The 14,451-nt window shown below is 36.5% G+C and overlaps 1 protein-coding gene across 2 annotated transcripts in view; it reads left to right on the top strand.

The window, feature by feature from the left end:
- LOC126250778 (E3 ubiquitin-protein ligase TRIM37-like) overlaps nt 1–14,451 on the top strand; it is a 313,056-nt gene that overhangs the window by 136,938 nt on the left and 161,667 nt on the right. For both annotated transcript variants that reach the window (XM_049951588.1, XM_049951587.1), the window contains exon 9: nt 5,409–5,565. In XM_049951588.1, coding sequence (XP_049807545.1) covers nt 5,409–5,565 — 157 coding nt within the window. The remainder of the gene's footprint in view (nt 1–5,408; nt 5,566–14,451) is intronic.

Here is a 14,451-nt window from a genome sequence, read left to right as displayed (position 1 = left end):
ACATGGGAAAAATATATTAAAAACAGAGGTTCCATGACTTACCAAACGGGAAAGCGCTGGTAGATAGGCACAATAAAAAACACACAAACACACACACAAAATTTCGAGCTTTCGCAACCCCCGGTTGCTTCGTCAGGAAAGAGGGAAGGAGAGGGAAAGATGAAAGGATGTGGGTTTTAAGGGAGAGGGTAAGGAGTCACTCCAATCCTGGGAGCGGAAAGACTTACCTTAGGGGGAACAAAGGACAGGTATACACTCGCGCGCACACACACACACCTATCCATCCACACATATACAGATACAAGCAGACATATATGTGTGTGTGTGTGTGTGTGTGTGTGTGTGTGTGTGTGTGTGTGTGTGTGTGTTATGATAGTTAAGGGTAATCACTGCGTGAAAAAAGAATTAGTGGTAGAAAAGACTAATGTAAAAGACTATCGTAAAAATGGTCCATAAGTTGTCATATTTTTCTTTGTTAGTGGGCATTATGAGTGTAAACTAACACATTCAATATTACAGTGATAGACCGCATTTATAATCCATTGAACAAGCAAACAATTAACCGTCATCTGCGAGTAACTCCAGGGAATTTGACCGATAACTTCGAAAACCACCAATATCTCGATAAGTAGCAGTTGTTGTCATTTTAGGGCTTTATCCAGTGTGTGCCTTGAAAATGAAAATGCAGAAGTTTACAACATGGTGGGAGAAGCTTAACTTATGCTTGGGTAATATGTAGAACATTATAGTCTGCATAATTGAAAGGAAATAAAGTCCTTATCGAAAAGGCTTGGAAGTTCTCATTATTATGTATGAAACTGATATGTTGACAAACACATTTTTTAAACCATGAGTCTTTAAAACAAAGTAATAATATTTCTTAGTTTTAAAGTCTACATCGTAATAACATCGTCACTTCTATTCGAGTCTGCTTCCGAACAATCTGATTTTAAATTTACAATGATAGGTTCCATGCTTATATCCATCACCTGTCAAATTCATCTTTCTGAAGCTTTTCAGCATGCCACACAGTCTGTGCCCACACTACAGGTGAGATGTTGTCTGTTGCATCATTGTTTATTGCCTCATGCACAAGCAATTTACTGTATGTTATCTTGAAGGTTTTGTTTTTCTCTCGCACCTAGCCTCAAAACCCTTTGCCCAAATTAATTCCATGGGATTACAGTGACAGTGACACATGGGTAAACACTAAACTGTGTGATCCCATTCACGTGCAAGGAAGTCAAGTTTCTACATTCTGTCACGTGACTTTGTGATGTACCTTTTACATTTCTTGCTTTTATGTTTTTGTTTTCTTTAAAGGCAAAGAGAAAAGGTGAAGCAGTAGACCAGCAAAGAGCCTCCACCTACCATCATGTATTTTTGATTTTCAAATTGTAAAAAACATAAGATGTTTTTTCTGTTCCTCTGTAAGAGGAAGGACTCGATCTCTGCTAATGAACGAAGGTAGACACACATTATTTTAAAGAGTAATCAGTGGTAGCTATTTTGGGTTGAGAGAATAAGTAAAAAAGTCCATATTTTTGATGTATGTAGAAGAAATAGTACATTCTTATTATGTTAGTGAAAAGGTGAATTGTTATTCCAAGTAGTACTGTAATATAGAAGAATTCAAGAAACCCACCTGTGTACTTTGGAGCTAATATGAAGAACTGATTACAAAAGGAATGATTGACATGGTCAAGATTTTGTAGGTGGATATGGCGATCGGACGTAGTATTATTAATCGTTAAGCATAAATCCTCAGCAACAGAAAGACTATTTCCTCCATGCAGAGCTAATATGAACTCATTTACAGGCGTAGTCCAGCTTATTGTGCTTGTCCGAACACCAAAAAAATAATCTCATTATTTCCATTTATCTAAACATTTATTATATATTTTTTTATTGTATTATAACTTGTACAGTATAAAATAACGAGCTGCGGGAGATCAGTATGAGTCTGGTTTATATGGTGCTTAATATTTTTATTTTTAAGCTGGGGAGGAATTTTCCGCTTTTCTGGTGTTGGTACTTGATTTTTTTCTCTTGGATTATAACTGGCAAGACTGACTTCAAAGCAAGGTATGACAAGAATTGTGAATCATGTCACGTAATTGACAGTGTTCATTGCCGAATGGTAATCACTGCTTATTTTCTTCCATGTAAATACAAGTTTATTCTGAGAAATAGAATCAGAAGTAGTGTCAGCATGCAGAATAATTATCTGAGAACCTATCCCTATGAGAACTTTAAAACTGCCAGTACCATCACTCATTTTCCAACAGATCCTCTTGGAGTGACTCTAATTGACCCATGTTTCATCAAGGTAATACACTATTGAACTACCTCCTTCTCTTGTATCATGAATCTTTATATGGGATATAGTTCATGCTACACCTAGTTCACTTCTTGGAACTAAAAATGCTCTTCTTAACATATCTGGAACCAGTGTTTTGTAAAATTCTTTACTTTGGGGAAGTGCTTACCATTGAAGCCTGCATAATTGTAACACGTTTTTGTTATGTCGGGCATTCATCATTCACATGAAGCACTTTAAAACATTGTTGTTAAAACTATCCATTTGTGTTACAGGTTCCTTGCGATTTCTATGCTTTCCAGGCGACACGAAACCAACTGTTTCTACAGTTCCTACAGCTCTGACACTTTCCTTCACAATTCTCATTACAGTTCTCTTAGCTGATACCACATGGATCTTGAGTCCATTCTTGTGTTTTCTAATGCCAACAGTAGGAGACCTGCTTTTAAATTCACGTTTGAAAAAGTTATAAATGCAGTAAATAATCCACCTTGGCTGTTTGTGAAGCACTGCATGTTTACTGTAGTCACATGACTCTTTTTATTAATTGCACTTAAACATTTACAAGATGCACATTCACAGCTATACTAGTGCAAGAAAAAAAAGGAAAAAAATTGATAGTTGAATGAATAATTTGGTTGTCGCAAAGTGTGGCAACAGTGCAGCATGTGGGAGCAAGATTCTCGCTCTCTAGCTGTAACTATCTGCTAGCCGCTTGGAAAGAGAAGGAATATTATTGGTCACCAGTAGCTAGTGGAGGGGGATGTGCAGAATGGCTGAAAATTGGGCCGCCTTCTTACATGAAGTGAACAATAAGTGCCCGGCCAAGCTGCTCCCACTGCTCCCTCTCTCACCTGCAAGTGACCCCAGTTGCCAAGATTTCATCTGCAAATGTAAGACACCCCTTAATGCGACATAAAAATGTCGAACTCAGCAACAATAATTTAATGTGTGAATGTAAGACAATCTGTATTTTTTGAATGATGAATTCAGGAAAAAAGTCATCTGGTAGTTGAGTAAATATGATATGTTATACTTTCTAAGTTTACAAAATATCAGTTTGTTCAAGTTATCAATAGAGTAAGCATCACACCTACAGAATTTGTAATCATATCACACTGCACTGCAGTCCTGCTTCTAGATAATGGTTTCGTATGTTATGCTCAGCAATCCACTATTTGCCCTAAGAGCAAATCTGTTATCACCCTGTAGGTGGAACCGCACACTAGATTTACTGAAAATTAACTACCATTCCAAAGAAGCTGTTGTGATAGGAGACATAAGTTGGAACTGAAATCTCATATAGTTTAACAGACGTGCTCTTCGAATGTGTGGTGGGAAACTGTCAGGGCGAATGGCAAGAGACAAGTTGCAGTGACTAGAACTGTATGATAGCCCAGCTGACATTTTTGCAGGCCACAAACTTCAAACTTGTGAATTAAATCAAAGGAAATGATCTTAGACTCTTGTCATTCAGTATGATAGGACAGTTTGGAGGGAGGCAGTTCTGGTGCCTTTCTACAAAGCAGGAAAGGACAGAATGTGTCCCAGTACTTACACTAGTATCACTTTGATTAACTGTTTAGGATAGACGTTGGAACCTATTGTCAATCCTACCAGGTGTGGCTACACAACAGGTTTTTTAGTGAAATTCTGTTTGATAGTTTTGAACAGAGTAGCAGAGTGCATAAAGTGCCCACTTCCAATATACAGTAAGGTGTACTGACCTCAGGCTGAATCCACCTGGCGCTTAACAGTGAGGGCTAGATGTGTGGGCTGTCCTGGATGTTGTTTTTAGGCTGTCTTGCACTTCAGACTATGTAAATACTGGGCTGATACAAATGACCCACTTCAGATACACACTATGCAAGCATTTAGAAAACATTCTCACACTTGAACGTGAGAACACTAGACACCAGTGGATGGGGTACATAGATTCTGTCCTGGTGGTGTCAGGAAAGGCATCTGGCCACCCATTGCCACTTCTGAAATAACATGTCAATGCCATGGAGACTTGGGAAAAGGTTAGGAAGAAGTAGTAGTTTTGAGTAGGAGAAAGAAGTCCCTCAAGGAAGTGTTTTTGTTACCCTGTGTGCCTTAGTCATGAGTCGTATAACATCCTCTGTAAGGAATCTTGTAGAGTGCTGCTTCACTTTTGCAATTGCAACACAATGTTTGACGAGTTGAAAGGAGAAAGAGGTTTTAATTTCTCTGAAGGTGCATAGGTTCATCATTGTTCTGAAGTCACTGGGCCAACCACACCGTTGCTTGCCCTGCTATGAAACAGATTTTTCTGTCCATTAGCAATAAGGACAGTAGAGATGGTGTATGACACACAAGCTAGAGAGACTTTGTGTGGGCCAAATATCAACCAAAACCCAGGCTAGGATCTACCTACCACCCTCGTTACTGAAAAGAACAAATTTAATTGTACATCATAACAGTACATTGGTAATCACGGATGGGTCTAAAAGAAGTGGACATTCTTGGCTACTTTGGGGATTTTCTTGATCACCTCCTCAAGATTGGTCTCCCAAAAGAACTTAAATGAAGAATTAAATGTGTTCTTGAGGGGACTGGAGTAGATGACTTGTAGCCAAGTTCAGTAATTTTTCATATGCTCTGATGCCAAAAGTCCTGGATGCCTACAAAGTTCAGGAAGGATGTGTCATTCTGTTGGATAGTGCTATGTCACATAGGAATTAAGGAAATGAATAAGCATATGTGGCAGGCAAGTAAGCATGTAGTGATAAACTGGCAGTTCATTGTGCTGCAGTCATATATACTATCACCTCAGAGGTGTTGTGTTTTGATTAGAACAAAGTACACATAAACACTTGGTTACTTCTGCCTGTAAACAGTATATACAAGGTGGATTGTAATCTCTCTCTCTCTCAAAAAAAAACACACACACACACACACACACACACACACACACACACACACATGCACGCGTGCGCACACACAATTTTTAAAATATGTAGTTTTGATATTTGTGTTAGCTTTCTGGAAAACAGATAGAAGTTACTATAACAAAAAGATATATTGTGAATCAGATAATGTATTCTACCCTTGCCATTATTTCCAGTACCAGTACCTCATCTGCAAGAGGGATGGCTGTGAAAAATTCACCAGCAAAATCTGCCTCGCTTCCAAAGCCTCGGGAGCCTCCAGTGCCAATGTCTCAGTCAGCTCCAGAATTAGCTTCTGTCAATACTTCCAGCTGCAGTTCCAGTGATAGTGAGGTAGGTATGGCATATGAATACATTTTTAATTGCCATCTAGAGGTTAAATACTTTCTTCAGTTTTTTCTAACTTGTGCTAGTAGTTTCACTTTTGTGCTCTTGTCACTCAAATCTATAATACATTATATTCCAATTTTTGTCATCCCTACCAGATTAGATTGACCCTGCTCCTTACCCTGTGCTGCTGCCTCTGTTGTTGGACTAATTAGTGCTGATAAGCCATGCTTTACCTTATGAGACTTCTGATTTGCCAGTTATCAAACAATACAGCTTATGATAGCCCTCTTTGGATCAGTCACATTAATTATGCAAAATGCTAGTGCGTCCTTCTCTGTTACTGGTAAATGGTAATTAATGACAATTTTATTGTTTTTTTGCTGGTAATTGTGTTTGAACTGCTTAATTATATATATATTAATTGTATATTATTATATAATTGAAATATCTTCACTGCCAATATATTTAAGGCTGCCAATAGAGTGCTGTGAAGAGAGCCTAAATCTCACCGATTTTCTCACAATTTGTTGCAAAGAACTTTAAAATCACTGCAGCAAATTAATTAAAAATAACATCTGATACTTCACTCAATGTGTAATAGGCATAGCTTTTCAAAATCAATCATATTTCTTGTTTGATGTTAAGAATTGCATTCACTGCTATTCATATTCAGTAATGACATTATTACGATAATGCTTTTTCCAAAATAATCCTACAACATGTATGAATGCATGGTTTTGTGGCGATATGAATTACTACTAAGTGACATCTACAATTTAACATTTCATCAGCAACTGGCAGAGTTGCTGGTAAGTATAAACCCAAAGATGCCAACTTACCAGCTATAACCATAACTTATATGCCCAAATTTTCATTGATTTGTTGTACTCTTTCACTGAAAGTTTTAGTGTGGCATATTCACTTTTTATAGCTACCTCAGTATAGGCAAGGAAACTGTTACTTTCCATATTTGAGATATATTGCAAAAACTTAAAATTTATTCATAAAATGTCAACATTCTTTTATTTGCTCGAAAAGTGTATTTAGTGCACAATTCAGGTTGCAGTTATATTGGGGCATTTATGTATGCACAATGCGCGTAATATAAGAACAGTGTAACATATGAACAGTGTAAGTACAGGTGACAATTCAAGTAAATGAATGTTGCTTATTGCATTAGTTATGTAGTGTACAATTCAAGTATATGAATGTTGCTTATTGTATTAGTTATGTAGCTGTTACTGGTACTGTAGACTGTGGTTTAAACATGTGGATTTATTAATTGACAAAATTACTGACTTCACCATTATGAGAGGGCTTATGATGTTAGATGACAGTGTCTGGAAGGTGGTTATATTAAGTGGTCTGTTTTCAATTTTGGTATATATCATTGCAGACTTCTAAGCACATGAGCAGCATTTGGAACATATGCTCTATCTTGTTATTTGACATGGTCAAATTTGGAGATAAGCAGTGAGTTACATTAAAGCTTTGTATTCACAAAAACCATGTCAAATAATAAGATAAATGTACCAAGTCAGATGAATGAAGACTACTGAAAACTGCTTGAATTCTGAAGATGGCTTGTCAGTATGCCAAAAATAGTAATCAATAAAATTATGTTTGCAGTATTGATGTAAAGGTTTTTCTGAACCTTTAGATTTAACCTATGCAGTAAATATTGTAGTAATTGCCTATTTTTGCTCTTTTCACTCTTCTGAGATTTTTTTTACACTTAGTTATTTATGTGAACTGTTCAATCACCTGTACTTAAAGCTGTTAATATCATTCTCTACTGTTTTGGTCATCCCCGAGCATTTTTCTCGTACCTATTTTCCTCATTATTTATCTTTTGATACCTTGTGAAATTATTTCCAGATTTCTGTGATCGTTAGTTCAATTAGTACTCCTCAAGCTCGTTTGCCATCAACCAGACAGATTGTGTCTTGGACATTCATGTTGCTGATACTTTGTGTGCTCCTTATCAGTATTCACCACTATGCAGTAAAAAATATGTGCTATTTGCTGTGCTACCATAAGACTTCAGATTTCATTTACATATACACCTCTTGAGATACATATCAAAGAAAGAAGTTGGGCAGTATAAATTTTATTTAATTTCTGTACTTTTATCTTTGGAAAACTCAGAATTATAGGTAATATCCAACAAAATTTCTGCTTGGCAGTTGCATATTACTTGAAGGTCGTCCAATCATGCAGGAAGCTTGCCAATTCTATCATCCAAAGAATTTGTGCTACATATCATGTATCTCTCTCACATTTCTGTATTTAGCATAATTTGATGATAAAGAATTTGTGTTCTTCGCTTAATGATGCCAAAGCATCATGAGAGTAAATATAACTGAGTGAGGCCTTGCTTCAGTATGTAATTAATTGGGCTTCCAGACTGCAGAAGATGATGTGACACACAAATGAGAATGGGTGATGACTGCTTGGTGCATGGAGTGTTACATTGTCATAGATACTTGGGTCCAGAAGAATTCTGTGCAAATCCCCAAGAATAATTACCATATTTCCATGACTGTATGAAAGTAAAAAACTATATGGACTTTTTTTCTCAAATTAATCATTCAGAAAATACAAAGCAGTCTGACATTCACAGATAAAACTTTGATTGCTGTCTGATACATTCACAGGTGCTACTTTAGTAGTTGAGGTCATATGCACATTTAATTTGTCAATTTTAGAAAGGAGAGACTGGGAGCAGAAGCAGAGTAACTTCAAAATGTGCAGATACCCAACATTATTATATATTTTTACAGGAGACAAATTAATTCTGTCAAACATGTTCACACAGAAAGCTTAAAATTTGCTTCAGTGAACGAAATATGAGTGAGTGTCAGCAGTGGTGCTGAGGCTGCTGTCTCTATACAGCACTATTGATGGTCAAAGTTGCCACAGAAGATGAATCAAACATGCTATTCGGATGAAGTGTGCAGATTTTGGCCAATTTAGCTCTTTGGAGCCAAGATGACAACATATTGTTGTATTGATTTTAAATTAAGATTCCATCTCCATCACTGTGTCTTTAGCATATGAATTTTTTTGGTGATAATGTTCTTCAAAGTAGCATCAGCATTCAGTTTGATTTCTTTGTTATTAGGGAACAACTGGTTGTAGAAGCGAGGTAATAACTTTTGAATGATACAATGATTAGAAATGATACAATGGTTAGACACATTTCTCTTTGACTGACTTTAAACTGTGCACCTCGCTAAGGTCATCGAACTTTGAACTTGAAATAACTCAATGTCAGACATAGCTGTTGTAGTAAACTTTGCTTCACATTGTAAAATCAGTTACAACCCCTGGGCTTATAATTTATTTCAAACTGCAATAAGAACCACAAGTTTTGATATAACTGAAGTTTATGAACGAAAACTTGGTGCCAGATGATGATGGTGTGGCGTAATCACCTACACAATAACTTACTGTCAATTGTTCTTTTGTTGGAAAGACATAGGTGCAAGGAAAGTAACTGCAAAGAAACGGTGGGTGACAGAAGAAATATGACAATTGATTGATGAAAGAAGGAAGTACAAAAATCTTCAGGTAAAGGGAGGAATACAGCAATATAAATCACTTAGGAATGAAATGAATAAGAAGTGCAGAGAGGCCAACATGAAGTGGCTGCAGGAAAAATGTGAAGAAATAAAAAAAGAAATGATCATCAGAGGGACTGTCTCAGTGTGTAGGAAAGTCAAAACGAACTTTGGTGAAATGAAAGGCAAAGTCAGCGACATTAAAAATGCAATGGGAATTCCACTGTTAAATGGAGAGGAAAGAGTGTATGGGTGGAAAGAATACATTGAAGGCCTCTATGAAGGGGTGGAATTGTCTGATGTGATAGAAGAGGAAATTGGAGTCTATATGGAAAAGATAGGGGATCCAATATTAGAGCTAGCATTTAAAAGAGCTTCGTAGGACTTAAGATCAAATAAGGCAGATATGATAGATAGCACTGCATCAGAATTTCTAAAATCATTGCTGGAAGTGGCAGTCAAATGACTATTTGGATTGGTGTGTAGAAACAGAGGTTGGCGACATACCATCAGACGTGCTGAAATACGAGGGTTGGAACTTAAATAGTGGCAACTATTTATTCACAACCGATACAAAGAGTTATATGTTTGCACCTGTTACTGTCCTTCAAAGTAGTCTCCAACGTTGTGTAGAACCCATTGCCAGTGATGTGGAAGGCGTAGTATACTGTTAGAAGAGCATGTTCTGTTGATGGTGCGAATGGAGTGGTCTACTGCCTGTCGAATCTCTGGAACAGTTCTGAAGTGAATGCTGTGAAGTGGCTTCTTCATCTCCGGAATCAAATCAAAGTCACAAGGACCTAAATCCAGGGAGTATGGTAGATGGTACAGTAGTTCCCAGTCCCATCGACCGAATGGAGCAGCTGCAGCTTGTGATGTATGCGCCCTCACATTGTCGTGCAAAATGGTGGGCAGGTTGTGCAGAAAGTGTCACCACTTCTTTTGTGTAGCTGGTCACAGGTGATGCTCCAAAAACGAACAGTAATACTGTGCCTTGACGGTGGCATTCGCTTCAGAACTGTTCCAGAGATTCAACAGGTAGTAGACCACTCCATTTGCTCCATCAACAGAACAGGCTCTGCTAACGGTGTACTATGCCTTCCACATCGCTGGCAACGGGTTCTACACAGTGGTGGTGACTACTTCAAAGTATAGTAACAGGTGCAAACATGTAACTCTTTTGTATCGGTTGTGAATAAATAGTTGCCACTATTTAAGTTACAACCCTCGTACATCATCCACACAGTTCCAAAGATAGCAAGAGCCCATAAGTGCAAAAACATATCGCAGAATATGTTTAAGAGCTCATGCATCTAAGTTATTACTGACAAAAATAATATGCAGCAGAATAGAAAAGAAAAATGAGGATCTGCTAGATGATGGTCAATTTGGCTTTAGGAAAGGTAAAGGCACCATCGGAAAAAGTGTTAGCTTAGAACAGTGAAAAATGTTCAAAATTCTAAGAAAATTAGGAGTAAGCTATAGGAAAACATGAGTAATATCCAATTTGTACAAGAATCAAGTGACAATAATAAGAGTAAAAGACCATGAATGAAGTGCTCAGATTAGAAAGGATGTAAGATAGTGATGCAGTCCTTTGGTACTTCTGTTCAATGTATACATCAAAGACGCAATGATGAAAATAAAAATAAGAAGTTCAAAAGTGGGATAAAAATTCAAAGTGAAAGGAAATCAATGACAAGATTTTCTGATGACTGTGCTTTCCTCATTGAAAATGTAGAATTTCAGGATCTGTTGAATGGAATGAATAATCTAATGAATATGGAATATGGATCAAGAGTAAACTGAAGAAAGATGAAAGTAATGAGAAGTCACAGAAATGAGAATATTGAGAAACTTAACATCAGAATTGGGGATCATGAAGTAGATGAAGTTACAGAATTCTGCTACCTTAGCAGCAAAATAACCGATGATGGACAAAGGAAGGAGGACACAAAGAGCAGAGACAAAAAGGGCATTGATGGCCAGGAGAAGTTTGCGGAAGAAATTTCTGAGAAAGTACGTTTTAAGCACAGCATTGTATGGTAGTGAATCGTGGACAGTGGGAATAGTGGAAAAGTAGAGGACTGAAGCATTTGAAATGTGGTGAAGAATGTTGAAAAATGAAGGAAGAGATGTACAGGTTCTCTGCAAAATCTGTAAAGAAAGGAACATACGGCTAACAGAGACAAGCAGAAGGGACAGGATGACAGAATATGTGTTAAGACATCAGTGAATAAATTACATACTACTAAAATGACCTGTAGAGGGTAAAAAATCCAACGGAATATTCATTGGAATACATTCAACAAATAATTGAAGTTGTAAGTTGAACAACCCTCATATTAAATTAACACAACCTTTATTACAATAAAGCTTCCATTTCTTGTTACTGAAGAAACACAGTAGTAAAACTTCAACTTAGTAACACAATTCTTTTAAAGGAAAACACACTAGACCAAATCCCAATAATATTAACAATAATGTAAAAGGCAATAAAATAGTCAAAGGAAACTATTAGTCTATGGCTATATTTTCCTCTTTTCTTAATATAAATTTGTTTAATTGCTTTTACATCAAACCACATAAGACACTTTAACAGTAAACAACTTTCATGGCACCTCTGTCCGTAATATGAAATTGCTGCCAGAAATTCAAGCCATTGACCAAAATCATTTATCATCAACAAACATCCACAGACCACCTTGCTAAATAAACGTCAATCGTGTTTTAAGTAATACCTTACATTAGAGTTTAGAAAACACACAAATAGCAATCTAGATTAGATTAGATTAGATTAGATTAATACTAGTTCCATGGATCATGAATACGATATTTCGTAATGATGTGGAACGAGTCGAATTTTCCAATACATGACATAATTAGGTTAATTTAACAACATACTTAAGTTAATATAACAACTTTATTTTTTTGTGTTTTTTGTTTTTCTTTATTTTTTATTTTATTTTTTTTTTTTAATATTTTTTTCTTTTTTTTCTTAATTTATATCTAAAAATTCCTCTATGGAGTAGAAGGAATAATGTACTGGCATTAAACAAACGTATAATCATTGACAAATAGTTCCCATAAAATTAAAGAAATACTAAACAGAAAATAAATATTTCTAGAGATTTTAATCCCAAGAAATTCAGGTACTACCATTACAGATCTGCAGCCAGAAAATGCACCATTCTGTCACCTGGATGAGCAGTCAAACCCTCACTGGGCCACTTGCAGTTACAACCAATCCCAAGCTAGCATGGTAACCAGTGCACAGAATATAATCAGGCTACTACAACTAAACTGAGAATAAAAATTAGTTAACTGAAATGACATACACTTCCATACATGCACTTATTATTGGCTGCAATGTGCCCAGTGGCCAGTAACACAGGGAACCAGAACAGTCTTATAACTATTTTTACAAATTTGAACTTGGCAGATAAATATGTCCATACTGGCAAAACAACTTCTTTCTGAATTTCAAAACTTAGCAAACAAATGTACCTTTGACTGCTTTAACAAGTGTTAAGGTGAGACTAACACTGTCGATTAGAACCTTGGAATGTCCAGAAGGACACAAATTCAAAATTCAACAGCTGCAGCAAAGGCATTGTACAACAATGATAATGAGCTATAACCCAAGCCTAGTCCCCCACAGTTTATTGTTCCAGCTCACCATCTTAACTGTCATCCAAAGCTGCCACGACACTGTTCTTTCCAGACGATAAGTGTTGTTTGTACTAAGGTTGATTGAAATCGATCCAGGGGTTTAGAACACACACACACACACACACACACACACACACACACACACAGTTTCCTCTATTTCCCATCTGAAAAATAGCTGTTTACGATAACTGTTACGTATGTTGGATGATTTATTGATAATTTTGGCCCATGATAGCTTTAATATAGTGGTATCTGACATGCCCCATGGGACTGTCTTAGTTGAATGATTATTACAACTTTTATTACAAGTTACGCTGAGGCAGCATGCTCTTGTTAAAACTTGGGATTCAGTATTAGTGTATTTCGAGATACACTTAATGCATTGTGTTCCTGTATTTGTTATTCAAAACACCTTATAACAAATCACTGCATATAGGGTGTCCCAGGAGGAATGGTCAGTATTCAAGGGTATGAAAGAAATTATCATTCTAAGCCAGAAAGTCTAGTAAACAGGAGTTCTAAAATGTGTATATTAAGAGCTATGAGCAGTTCATCATCTTCGATACTGTGTAACAAATCTCCTCTACTGCGAGATGTTTGCTTTCTACATTTTCTGAGATGGTAAGATTGACCAAAACAAGAAACAAATGTCTAGTACACATGGGATCAAAAGCACGTACTGTAAGAGCTGTGAGAACTTGCTTGCTACTGTGAAACACGTCTCTTTGCTGAACAAGTGCTCATAGCCAATCTTCACTAGATCTTTCTTGCTTCAAATGATTGTTGCTGACATATCCTTGAATATTTACCATTCCTCCTGAGCAATGTGTCTGCTTCTGAGATATGTATGCACAGACAATTGCACTAAAGAAATAGTTCCATAACTTATAAAAGTATATTAAGGAAATTGAATTATTTTAGTTAATATAGATCTGATGTTTTATCTTCAACAATGTTTTTGCTTGACCTATATTTTCTTTGGATCTTTGAAAGATTAGAGCCAGAAAGTGATCACAATTTTGCCTGACTATTGATTAGGAACACGTAATTATTGACCACAGGAAAAAACATTTATTTTTCAAAAGTTGTACCTGAGTAACATGGCATTGAATCCAGAAGAGTGTCGGCTATGCCACTAAGTCTCTAATATTTTACTAATCAAAACAAAACAAAGCAAAAATCTAAGCTTGCCCTACTTCACACCACTAGTTATTAACCTTCCTCTTCATGCATTGGCTTCTACATGTCATAAAAAAAAATTTCTCAATTTGAATCTACATAATACCAGTTGTACTCAAACACCATGTCTGATTTGATAATTATTTGACACTCCTTTACTGTCTTTCAATGTATTAATATAAATGTATACAATATTATACATCCCAAATTTCAGTGGCTGGCTCTGACTTCATATGCTCACTAAAACTTCGACAATTTTTCTGTAGACAAAGCAGCATCTTTTAATTCATTACATCATTTTAGTAATAGCAGACTTTGCCCTTAGTGACAGCATGTTCTATGATGTGTTGTACCCTGGCAGCATCTGTGATCCAGGTTATCACTGGTAGGTGGCTCTGCTGCTTCCCCACCTCTCTCAAGCAGTGTAAGATGCATGCAACATAATACTTACAGCTGCAGTTAACATACATTACAG

Source organism: Schistocerca nitens, chromosome 1 (assembly GCF_023898315.1).
Source record: "Schistocerca nitens isolate TAMUIC-IGC-003100 chromosome 1, iqSchNite1.1, whole genome shotgun sequence".
NCBI lineage: Eukaryota > Metazoa > Arthropoda > Insecta > Orthoptera > Acrididae > Schistocerca > Schistocerca nitens.
This window is presented reverse-complemented; position numbering and strand designations above follow the sequence as displayed.